This window comes from Pseudonaja textilis, chromosome 7 (assembly GCF_049901715.1).
Source record: "Pseudonaja textilis isolate UNSWEBS1 chromosome 7, rPseTex1.2, whole genome shotgun sequence".
In the NCBI taxonomy this organism is placed as follows: Eukaryota; Metazoa; Chordata; class Lepidosauria; order Squamata; family Elapidae; genus Pseudonaja; species Pseudonaja textilis.
In genome coordinates, this window is record NC_141996.1 from 45,329,766 (window position 1) to 45,342,162 (window position 12,397).

At 37.0% G+C, this 12,397-nt stretch overlaps 1 protein-coding gene across 3 annotated transcripts; it reads right to left on the reverse strand.

The window, feature by feature from the left end:
- Positions 1 to 342: 342 nt before the first annotated feature.
- On the reverse strand, positions 343 to 12,172 carry C7H21orf91 (chromosome 7 C21orf91 homolog). Of its 3 annotated transcripts, none has more exons than XM_087937529.1 (5): positions 12,020 to 12,172; positions 7,700 to 7,830; positions 4,651 to 5,181; positions 3,378 to 3,440; positions 343 to 1,669 (listed from the first exon to the last, which is right to left on the reverse strand). In XM_087937529.1, the coding sequence occupies exons 2-5, from the start codon at positions 7,821 to 7,823 to the stop codon at positions 1,509 to 1,511; spliced, it is 879 nt and encodes a 292-aa protein (XP_087793655.1). In that variant the 5' UTR covers positions 7,824 to 7,830; positions 12,020 to 12,172; the 3' UTR covers positions 343 to 1,508. The 3 variants fall into 3 exon arrangements, with proteins under 3 accessions (XP_087793655.1, XP_026556434.2, XP_087793654.1); XM_026700649.2 differs by lacking the exon at positions 12,020 to 12,172 and adding an exon at positions 11,648 to 11,832; XM_087937528.1 differs by lacking the exon at positions 12,020 to 12,172 and adding an exon at positions 10,311 to 10,452.
- Positions 12,173 to 12,397: the final 225 nt, after the last annotated feature.

The window sequence follows — 12,397 nt, forward strand, 5'->3', positions numbered from 1 at the left end:
TGCACCATTGTTGCTACTTTGTAATACAGTTTAAAATCTTCTTCACTCTCATGATGTATGTATAAGGTCATAAGTCATTCTTTCTGAGGCCATAATTTTGAACAATCATTAAACAATTGGAAATCAAGGACAGCTTGTATTTACCAAAATGAGATTCCTCAGTCAACTTTCAGCCTATGCAACTTTTGTCCCATGAGTGTCAAGTATTTTGTATTTTAGGGACAAAACATTTCTTTTGCAAAATATTTGGACCATCACCTAATATAGCATTTAACAGTTTCATAGTTTCTATAAAGTTCACAAATGACATAAAGTAATATAAACAACTAATTTGAGGCATTATATGTTTTCAAAGCCATTTATTTTTATAAACAATAGAAATTCACATATAAAACTGAAGTTGAGCTTTGTTTATATTAACAAAGCTCGAATCATCATTCCAAAAGTAGGTTCTTGGCTTAAATTTGTAATGCTTGATATTATACACTCTTAAAATTAAAGATAATATTGTACAACTACTGAGATCATGTCTTTGGGAAAAAGCTTTTTTTAAAAAACAACCTCCATCATGAAAGGTAATTATATTGTCCTGAAGAGAGAGTAAACACCCATTACACCAGGTAAAATGCTATTTATAATTCAAAACTTTTATAAAAAGATCTGGAAAAGTACCTAAAATAGTTGTTTCTTTTATAAAATTCAGTAATAAAATATTGCTTGCAATAAATAAAAAATGTAGATTAATACTGGTGGTTCCATTATTTCTTAATACTTAAAACTGTATTTCACCTGTTATCCCAGGTTACTTACAAATGGTTAGAAGTGTTAAATTAAGTTGAAATATTGGTAATCGGTGACAAAGGAAAATATTTATTAAACTGGAAATTCATTTGGAAGAATTCTTTGCACAAACCATTCCTCCAAATATACTGCTCAAAGTACAGAGATAGTAATCATATCATGATGTTTGGGCAACGTATGTGCATGCACATAATCAATGTGGGAGGCTTTTAAACCCATGTTTTTAACACATGGTGCCCCATGTACCATGAAGCAATGGATTCACACAGTTCAACTAATAATGGAAATCATCCTCTTTTAATGACCCCATAATTCCTTGCAGGGTGGAGTCTCGGCAATTGAATGGAGCTGAGTATTTACTGGCCAGATGCCCTTCCTGGCGCCAATGTGGAGTTTTTTTCAGCAGATATATTCTCAGAGTGCTCAGAGAGAAATATTTGCCTCTACCTAGGATCAAAATCACAGCCTCCTGATTGTGAGGTGACAGCTCCACCTCTAGGCCACCGCACCACTGTCAACTAATAATGGAAATGATTATATGAAATGAAAACACTAGCCATCTTTTTGTCTTTAAAAATGCAAATACATGTAGCTAGCTTGTGTATCCACAAGCTTATTTTTTTCCAAAATACTGCTCAAATGTGCAAGTTTCCCCCTGAAATCTAAATCATAGAGAAGCAAAAGTAGAAAATGCAAGTTTGCCATGGCTATATGGATACATTGGATTTCATGGCTGCCCGTCCCATCTGTAAACATGGCAGTTTTGAACAGTTCTTTAGCAGTTGTTCAATAGCAATATGACGGACATTAAGCTCAGAAGCTAAGGAGTCTTTTTCTTGTACTTGTTTTGTTAACTCTTCAAACACATCTGAAATCAATAAAGGTGGTATGTTAGCCTAGAACATCAAATAGTTACATGAATTAAGTGTTGCAACGATGTACTTTCATTTATGAGATATCTAAGAACAAAATTTAAAATGTGAGTTGTAGTTGTGTCCAGACTCAACACAAACCTACCATGAAATGTAGCAATTTGGGACGATTTTTAATACATCCAATGTAAAACTAAGGTGTCTGAACTGATTGAAAATCTCCCCCAAGTTCTGCTTGGTATATGTAATTGAAGAACAGAGAAAACTGGGTTTTAAAGAATGAGACTGTATCAAAAAAAGGTGAAATATACACACTTTTAATAAATATCCACACAGGGACACTCTATTGATGGTTGTTAGCTTTCTAAATTGTCTTGGTAAGTAAGACATGAGATACTGTTCAACTAAGTGACAGAAAAGATTTCCATTGGTTCTCCCATACCTTCCCAAACTGAGAAACTCTAATTAGGTATTTGTCAGTTCACTGTTTATCCTTGCTCATCCTGAGACAATCAAAGTCCAGTACTGTGTTATCTATGAGACTGACTTTTAGAATCATATTTTCCTTATGGAAAATGTGAATCTCTTGTGCTTTACCAGTTAATTAGGGGCAATTCTATTCTTGTGCATCATTCCTTCTCTGGCACAAACTCTCATTAATCTGTTTGTACCTATTGGAGTAGTTCCTCAAAATACAATCCATTTTTGCTGCAAGATGCATAATGTACCATGCTAAAATAACAAGGTTACTGACATGGGAATGAATGAATATCCAATATTTCCTAACATCCTCCAGCAATGGAAGTTTCACTGATATTTAAAAAATCAAACTCTCTATAAATTTCCATTGAATTTGACATGTTTCACATCCTAAAAGATAGCTACCCTTAAAATAAATTTGATTTTATTCTGAGGGAAAAAAACTTTCATGCATTCTTTAAAAGTGATGTTAAAGGCATGAATCTCAAACATTGCTGTCATAACTTCTTTATGCTTATACACAGTTAACTTTCTTACACATTTCCTTTCACTACCATGAACATATATAACATTAATTTTAATGTTTGTTTCCATACCAAATAATGGAATGATAGAGCTGGGTAATACGAGATCACTCAGGATCACATAAAGAATGCTAAATTGAGGACTTCATGTAATCTGATCTCTGCAGTGCACAATTTTTATGACAGATAAACAAGCAATGCTCTGACCTGTGGCTTTCATGTGTTATATAGTCACAGAATGTTTCCAAGTACTTTCAGACCTGTCTTCTCCAATCAGAATCTTAACTGCCTAATATATGAGTGCTGGGAGAGCTGCACAGTGTAAAGAATGCTGGGGCATAGATAATTTTTTTGTTTTTAGTGCCATTTGATATGTAGGCCATGTCTCCCTTAAGTTTGACTGTTACCCATAATTATTGTGAGTCAAAAGAAATATTGCTACAGAACATATAGCAAATAAGCCACCCAGAGTCACTTCCTTGGTGACAGAATTGGCATATACATTTAATAATAATTTAAAAAAATGGTTGAAACTGTTTTTGATTTACTTTCAGTGACTGATATAAGTTTAACTTACATATGCATGCATGCGTATGTACACACAACACATACATAGCATAAATCTTTTTTAGGAATATAAAATGGGAAAATACAGTCTTATAAACATGTATTAATCAGCAAATATTAACATGTATCTCACCATGGACTTGCTTGAGTAGTTTCCCATTCAGCTGCTCAACTTCTCTCTGAGGCATCATATTCACTGGTAAGAATTAAAAACAAAGTAAATTGTTAATGAGTGTGTATAAATGGGAAATTAAACAATGTTTGTTTGTATGTATGTGTGTGTGTGTGTGTGTATAAAGAGAGAGAGAGAGAGAGAGAGAGAGAGAGAGTGAGTATGTGTGTGTATGTCTGTGTATTCAGCTTTGTTCGGGTATTTTCCCAGGCTTCTGTATAGTGTTTGTCTGTGAATATATGTGAATATACAGAAGCCTGATGATGGCAGATGAGATTCTGCCGAAACGTTGCTACAACTTTAAAAGCACAATTATAATGACGTGGGAAAATACCCAAACAAAGCTGAATACCATACATATAGATATACATATATATATATATGTGTGAAGCAACTAAAGAAACTATATATATATATACACACACACACACACTCTCTATACGTATACATACATACGTACGTACATAGATACATACATACATACAGGATTAGGATTCTTTTTCTCTCACAATTAGAAATCAAATTACTAAAAGCACTAATATCCCTTTTAAAGTACAATGCAATATATAAGTGGAGAATAGCTGCTTTTGCAATTTTTGAACCATTCTCTTTAACATGATGCATCCAATCCAACTTTTATCCAAATAATTTTTATGCTCTGAAATACTTTTATACTTTTTATACTTTGAAATAACTATTATGTTGTAGATTTACCCAGAAAATAAATACAGACTGATTAACAAAATTTAAAGCTGCTTATGAAGCTTCCAGAAGAATCCATCAATTTAAAGTCTTCCTAGCTGATCCAGGATTGCTATAAGTAGCTTTACATTATATTCTCTAAGTAGGTAGATGAACTGTATTTAGTCAACAATGCAAATATACATGCTTAATCAAAACAAAATAGAGCTCCTTTAATGGAGCTTATGTTGTTGAAGGTAAGTTTAGATCACATTAAGAAAGCATAAAATAAAACAGTTGTTCCATAAATGTAATAGGTTTATTGTTTTTGAATTAAGAGAGAACATATTATTTAGTATGTGTTCAGTTTAAAAATCATGTTTCTTTAGCCTAGGACTAGTTGACAAACTTTGCTAGATTCAAATTGTAATAAAGTTACGCACCAACTGAGCATTTATTTCTTTCAATACTTACAAGTTAATATTTTTATTTTCTAAGTGCTACACAGAGTTTATATATACAAATGAGTTTATAAATTACTTCTCACACTTACACTGCTCTCTGCTGTATTGGGGAAATCTTCGTACACAAGTATCTGGTTCTTTTTTGGTTTTTCCCAATTCTGATGACTGATTATGACTAGACCATAATGAATTATTACAACAAAATGGTGCACTTCTTTGTTGCAACATGTGAAATCTAAAATCACTGGATTCTGTTGATTCTAAAATATTCTGTGAACAGTTTGTAATACTCCCAGAGCTTTCATTGACCCATTTTGCAGAATATTTAGGGACTTGGGAATCAAACTGTGGAAGTAACTTTCTCTCTCTCTGATGTCTAAAACTAAAAATCCGATGCTGTGTTGGTTTCGAACCATCTGAATCCAAATCTCTATCTTTGTTTTGTGCGTACTGTATAATCCAGTTAATTTTTTTGCTCAAAATGTTTTTCACTTCTGCATATGTACTTTTAGACAATTTCGATTGTGGGCAACTCTGGTTTGCTATTAAGTGGAATTTCTGAAAGCAGTCTCTATGTCCCCTTAATGATCTTGTATGCAGAAGATCAGACTTCGGTATTCCTAAAAAAGGGGGGGAAAAGAAATAAGTAGTATGATTCCATGAATAATATTAAATTATAGACTGAAAATACTTTATATATAACTTCATATATAAAATTTCATTAATTCATTAATTACTTAATTACTTCTTTAATTACTTTGATAATAAATTTATTCCAATATCTCATAGCAGTGTTAATTATTTCTTTGTGTCTCTTGGAAATTTGGAAATAGGCTGCAAATATGGTTAGCTATAGGTAGTTATCAACTTACGGCCACAATTCAGCCCAGAATTTATGTTGCTAAGCGAGACAGTTGAGTGAATTTTGCCCAATTAACTACAATTCACTAGTTTCTTGCTATAATTGTTAAGTGAATCACGGCAGTTGTTAGTAACACAGTTGTTAACTGAAACTGGCTTACCCATTAAGTGTGCTTGTCAAAGGTCACAAAAGGTAATCACATAACTCCAAGACACTGCAACCGTCATGAATGAGTCAGTTGCCAAATATCTGAATTTTGATAACATGATCATGGGGATGCGTGGAAGTTGGAAGTGTGAAAAATGGTCCATGATCACTTTTTTTCAGGGCCTTTGAATGGTCACTAAATGAACTGTGATAAGCTGAGGACTACCTGTACTAGAACTAGATTTCAACATCATGAAATTTGGAGCAACTTTCTCTGTAATATAATTTTTTTCCAAAAAAAAAACCCCAAAAAATTTCAGTATATAGCTCCAATTTCCCTCTTAAACAATGTTTACACAACTGAAAATGAATCTGAACTCTTTTCATTTGAAATAATATGCAGATCTTTTTCAATGGATATTGGAGTTACATCTTTTATCTAGTTTTGCCAGGATGCTTTGTGAATAATAGAAATATACTTTTTCAATTTCATGGTTGTTTTATAGCATACCTCCTTGAGAGCTAAAAGTGACCTAAATGGGGATTCCCTTAATGTAAATCCCCCCACAAGTATTATAGCAACTCAGAGAGGTAGGCGGAATTGGAACCCACAAAGTGGGTGTTTGACCAAGAGTTACCAAATGAGTTATCATGGCTAAGTTTGAATGTGAATATAATCAAAACATTAGCTCAGGAAACTGGATAAAGTTATATTTTGGTAACACCAATGTCCAATAATAATTTTGTGCAAATGTTTAAATAAGCGTGTAAGGGAGTGCAATAGTCCAAAGTATTAACTTAATTATTCACTAACACCATTCTATGTACATTTGAATATAAAGTAATAATTATATATATTATCAGGAGCATCTAATACTGTCTACTCACTGAGAGCGAGAGGGAGGGAGGGAGACCAGGGGTGGGGTGGGAGAAAGAGAACACAGTATTCAGTTTTAAGGATTTTGAGCACCTTCTGAGCACTGATATTAGTGTCTGCATATCAGAGTATCTGCATGGCTACTTATCGTTATTTCATGTGAGTGATCTAGTAAACTTGGATCCTTTAATTTACGAATCTTGAAAAAGCAGAAAATTAAATTATCTTTGTTCATAAATAACAAATGGGAGTGTCATGCAATCTGTTTAGTAAAACAAAGATATGGGATTTTTCTAGTGAACTTATTACTTTTCATAGCACAATTTGTCACAAAATTCTTACAAAGCTTAAAACTGTCACTGGTTTTCTGAATAAAGTCTCATTATTTGCATCTCCCAGAAATTTAATAAAAATGTGTCTATTTTACTCAGTACTGCAAGACAATTGCTTTGTCCAAATCTGCAAATTCTTGACAAAATGCACGAGAAGTATTATTTCATTGAGAAAACTAAGGAACCGTAACTTAAGATATAGAAAAGTAAGCATTTATAATATATATATATATATTTAAAATCTAAGGGGAAATTGTTAACTGATAAAGCAATGTTATCAAATTAGAAAATGACAGAAGTGACTATATATGAGGAAATATTAGGTTCCTTCCTCCCGCCCTCCCACTTTGTCCTTGAGTCCATCCCTGTTCATGGTAACTATAGGCAAAAGTTTACAACTTGGTTTACCATTCCTTTCCTCCTACAACTAAGAGTGAATGAGTGAGTGGTCCAAAGTTACCCAACTAGGTCCATGCATAATGCAGGATCAGAACTCAAATTTCTCACCTATAGTCCAGTGTCTTAACTATTAAACCAAACTGGCTTCAAAGATTAGTTTACGTTTATAAATTCACAAAATCCTAATACAAATCTATTATAAATATGAGTTACATTTTAGTGATTTTTTTTCTTTTATTTGTAGAACCATTCTGAGAAATAGATGAATTGGGAGCCTTTTTACACAGGATTACTATGTGATTTATAACTCTGAAAAAAAATCAAAGTTCTAAACTAGAAACAAACTCTACAAAACAAACAAACTCATCTTCCCACTCAAGGATCCCTCCAAAGAAAAGAGCGATGTTAGCAAAACATGAATACATTTATAAGCTACTATCATCACTAATATGGAAATTGAAAGGTTTTGTTTATTAAAGTTAGATATTTTTTCCAGCTGTCTGAAATTTTATTACACTTACCTTCAATGCTTAGTTCAAAACAAATGTGGCAGAAGGAAAGTGTTTCTCTTTCTGTTCCTAATTTGCATACACTACAAACATTATCATCATTTAAATCAATGTTAACAAATTGCTCTTCAGTCATAATGCTCCTAAAAGAGAGAAGTTTAACAATATATTGTTACTGTTACTCACAATATCGAAGAATCAAATATTTAGCATCCCACACAAGGTTTGACAAGTCAGACAGAAAAAACAGAAAAAACTCGGTTTTAATTTGACTAGTGTAGTAACCTTGGACTGTTATTTTTATTTCCCAATTGATTCAAAATTGAAAATACTTTCTACAGTGAGATAGGTATGGCTGAAACCTAGTGATTGTTGTTTATTGTTGTAGGCTACAAGGAACAGGTTTCTGGATTTTTAAAAATTGTTTCATATACAAACACATTATCTTTACTGTGGGTCACACAGATTTATGGTATATAAGATGATCAGCCTATAGAGCCATGATGGCAAACCTATGGCACATGTGCCAGAGGTGGCACACAGAGCCATTTGTGCCAACACACGAGCCGCAGGCAAACTTACCTCACTGCACATGTGTGCCCCCACAGCTGATTTTCAGCCAGTTTGAGGCCTTTTTCGGCCTCCTAGAGGTTTGAAAAAACCCTCTGCAGGATGAATAGGCCCGTTGACAAAACAGGCCTATTATTTGTCCTGAAAAGCCTACAGAGGCTTTTTTCAAGCCTCTGGGAGGCCAAAAAAGGCCTCAAGCCAGCGGAAAATCAGCTGTGAAGCACATCCCCAGGTGGCAGGGATAGGTAGGTGGGGGATTGCACACACATGCGTAGGGGACATGGGGGGGGGCGTGCATTGCCTTCTGGGTGCTGGCACGTGAGCGTGCGCACAATTTTTGGCACAGGAGCCCCAAAAGATTAGCCACCACTGCTATAGAGCATCTTAAATATGTAAATCATTAGTGTAACACACAGAAAAAAACCCAGTGTCCCTTCAACAATTTCTCATTTTAATGCGTTTAAATCTTTGTACTAGTTCAGTAATGACTTTACTATCTCAAGAGTAGCCTGTGGCAGCCAATTTTGCACAATTTATCACATAAATAAATGTGGGGACTAATTTTGGCAGCTCTAAGGTATCTTTTTTAGAGAATCATTTTGAGTTTGTACATTTTGCCACAACAAAATGTACAATTAGTCTATGTGCTGTGAACACAAATCATCACATTATATCTGCTAAATAAGCAGGAAAAAAAAATATCTTCAACTTTGTTTATATATTTTATTCACAGAATAATAACAATAGTTAATATATCAAATAAATTGCCTTTCATTTCATCAACTGGGCTTAGAAACTCACAAAAAGTTAATTTCAGCACTGTTTTTAAACAGCATTTCTCATTGGGACATGTGGGAATTTTCTTTTTGCTGAAAGGGAACCAAGAGATAAAATAAAGGCTTGGCCAAAGCTTCAGTGAAGAGGACAGCAGACATGTATACATTCTACATCTCAAGTGTATTTCTCTACTGCTAGGGAAAATCTACATCTAAACATTTTCATTCACCTTAAAAATGAGAACAAGAGCTATACCAAGGAGTGTCACTGTGTATGGAGTCCTTTTTACAATAAAAACTATACAGCTAGAAAGCAAGAACACTTTCTTCCATCTTGGAAAACTGAGAACTAATTTGGGTCTAGGGAAATGTACACTGCTCAAAAAAAATAAAGGGAACACTTAAACAACACAATGTAATTCCAAGTCAATCACACTTCTGTGAAATCAAACTGCCCACTTAGGTAGCAACACTGATTGACAATCAATTTCACGTGTTGTTGTGCAAATGGAATAGACAACAGGCGAAAAGCATAGGCAGTTAGCAAGACATCCCCAATAAAGGAGTGGTTCTGCAGGTGGTGACCACAGACCACTTCTCAGTTCCTATGCTTTCTGGCTGATGGTTTGGTCACTTTTGAATGCTGGCAGTGCTTTCACTCTAGCGGTATCATGAGACAGAGTCTGCAACCCACACAAGTGGCTCAGGTAGTGTAGCTTGTCCAGGATGGCACATCAATGCGAGCTGTGCCAAGAAGGTTTGCTATGTCTGTCAGCGTAGTGTCCAGAGCATGGAGGCACTACCAGGATACAGGCCAGTACATCAGGAGACGTGGAGGAGGCCGTAGGAGGACAACAACCCAGCATCAGGACCACTACCTTCTGCCTTTGTGCAAGGAGGGACAGGAGGAGCACTGCCAGAGCCCTGCAAAATGACCTCCAGCGGGCCACAAATGTGTATGTGGCTGCTCAAACGGTCAGAAACAGACTCTGAGGTCCACAGGTGGGGGTTATGCTTACAGCCCAACACTGTGCAGCACATTTGGCATTTGCCAGAGAACACCAAAATTGGCAAATTCGCCACTGGCGCCCTGTGCTGTTCACAGATGAAAGCAGGTTCACACTGAGCACATGTGACAGACATTACAGGGTCTAGAGACGCCGTGGAGAACATTCTGCTGCCTGCCACATCCTCCAGCATGACCAGTTTGGCAGTGGGTCAGTAATGGTGTGGGGTGGCATTTCTTTAGGGGGCCGCACAGCCCTCCATGTGCTCACCAGAAGTAGCTTAACTGCCATTAGGTACCGAGCTGAGATCCTCAGACCCGTTGTGAGACCATATGCTGGTGCGGTTGGCCCTGAGTTCCTCCTAATGCAAGACAATGCTAGACCTCATGTGTCTGGGGTGTGTCAGCAGTTCCTGCAAAGACGAAGGCATTGATGCTATGGACTGGTCTGCCCATTCCCCAGACCTGAATCCAATTGATCACATCTGGGACACATGTCTCGCTCCATCCACCAAAGCCATGTTGCACCACAGACTGTCCAGGAGTTGGGGGATGCTTTAGTCCAGGTGTGGGAGAAGATCCCTCAGGAGACTATCCGCCACCTCATCAGGAGCATGCCCAGGCATTGTAGGGAGGTTGTACAGGCATGTGGAGGCCACACACACTACTGAGCCTCATTTTGACTTGTTTTAAGGGCATTACATCAAAGTTGGATCAGCCTGTAGTGTTTTTTTCCACTTTAATTTTGAGTGTAACTCCAAATCCAGACCTCCACGGGTTGCCAAATTTGATTTCCATTGATAATTTTTGTGTGATTTTGTTGTCAGCACATTCAACTATGTAATGAACAAAGTATTGAATAAGAATATCTCATTCATTCAGACCTAGGATGTCTTATTTTTGTGTTCCCTTTATTTTTCTGAGCAATTTTTCTGAGCACACAGGTAAAGAAGCAATTTTGCTTCCATACATTCTGGCTCTTTTGCATATGTATTCCATTAGTTTATATCTCATTGTTCCAAGGATGGTATCCGTACAAAGATATTTTTTCTCATTTCATTAGGCACACTTAAGCTGGACATTATTCACTTCCCTGACTCTACTTAGTCCCTTCCAGCTGGTGGGCCCAATATCTCAACCTCCAGAAGCCTTTTCTGCACTGGACGTAGATTACCTGGGGGTTTCTAGAAGTGATAGAAGAAGAGTTCCAACTCTTCTTGGAGAGGGTGGAAGTCTGGGTAAAGTGGAGAATGGGGAAGAGCCCAGGCATGCCCGGGGGGAGGTAATAATTGAGACGGGGAACAGGGGAGCTAAACCACGCAGCTGTAATTCACCCCCCCCACCCCAAAGCCATGCAATGGCTAGCCTGAAATTAGCACGAGTCCTTCAAGCGTTACACAAAGCCGCTTGGAAAAGAACCGAAATATTTCCCTTCTTGGGCTCCAACGTCCTGAAGGGCTCCTGCCTAACCGTTCCCCCTTTAAGAGTCAAACGCGCCTCTCTAGGCAAGCTCCATCTCCACTTCTACGTGACCCCAGTGAAACCCTTAGCACTCCCAAACCCCACCACACGCAAGCATGCCATCCCCTGGGCCCTCCTCCTCCTCACCCTGGCCACACGGGACCCGCCGCCTTCCCGAGTTCTCGGTGCTCACGATGGACGCTCGCGAAATGGCTGTCGGAGAAACAGCAGTAGCGAAAAGGAGGAGGAGAAGGCGGCGGCGGCAGCAAATCTAAGCTTAGCCTGGCCTCCTAGCATGGGGGAAACCCCGACTTTGCTTGCTTCCGGACTATACCATTGTTTGATCAGGGAGGGGTGATAATCGTGGAGTGGGAGAAAGCTTTCCTCCCCTCTAAACCCTCCTTTCCTCCTTCTCCTTTCTTTTCTTTTTTTCCTCTGTAGGCAATAGGATTTGTGTACAGTAACATTTACTTTTTTTCTCCCTCAGATTTGGCAGCACTGTAAAATCATAATTCTCACCCCTTCCTCACGGTGTAAGAAAAACACAAACATCATTCCCAGACAGGTAGCAACCAATGCTGCAAGCTGTAGATATACTCCCGTCAGAGTTACGCATTTCCTGTTGAGGTTTTTTTTTTTTCAGTCTTCAGAAGTGAAATTTTGGGTACGATACTGTGGAAGACAATAAAGGATGATTGGAAACTTCAAGTTTTCTCAGATGTTTTTATGATTAAGCGTACCCCCCCCCCAAAAAAAAACCCCAACAATAAATTTTAGCAAAGAGGCTTACTCGTTGATTTATACTTCATTGCTTTATTCATTGCTACACATGTATATATGTATGTATATCTTATTTGTATTGTGTTTTATATTGCAATTTCAAGATTTTTATTCTCC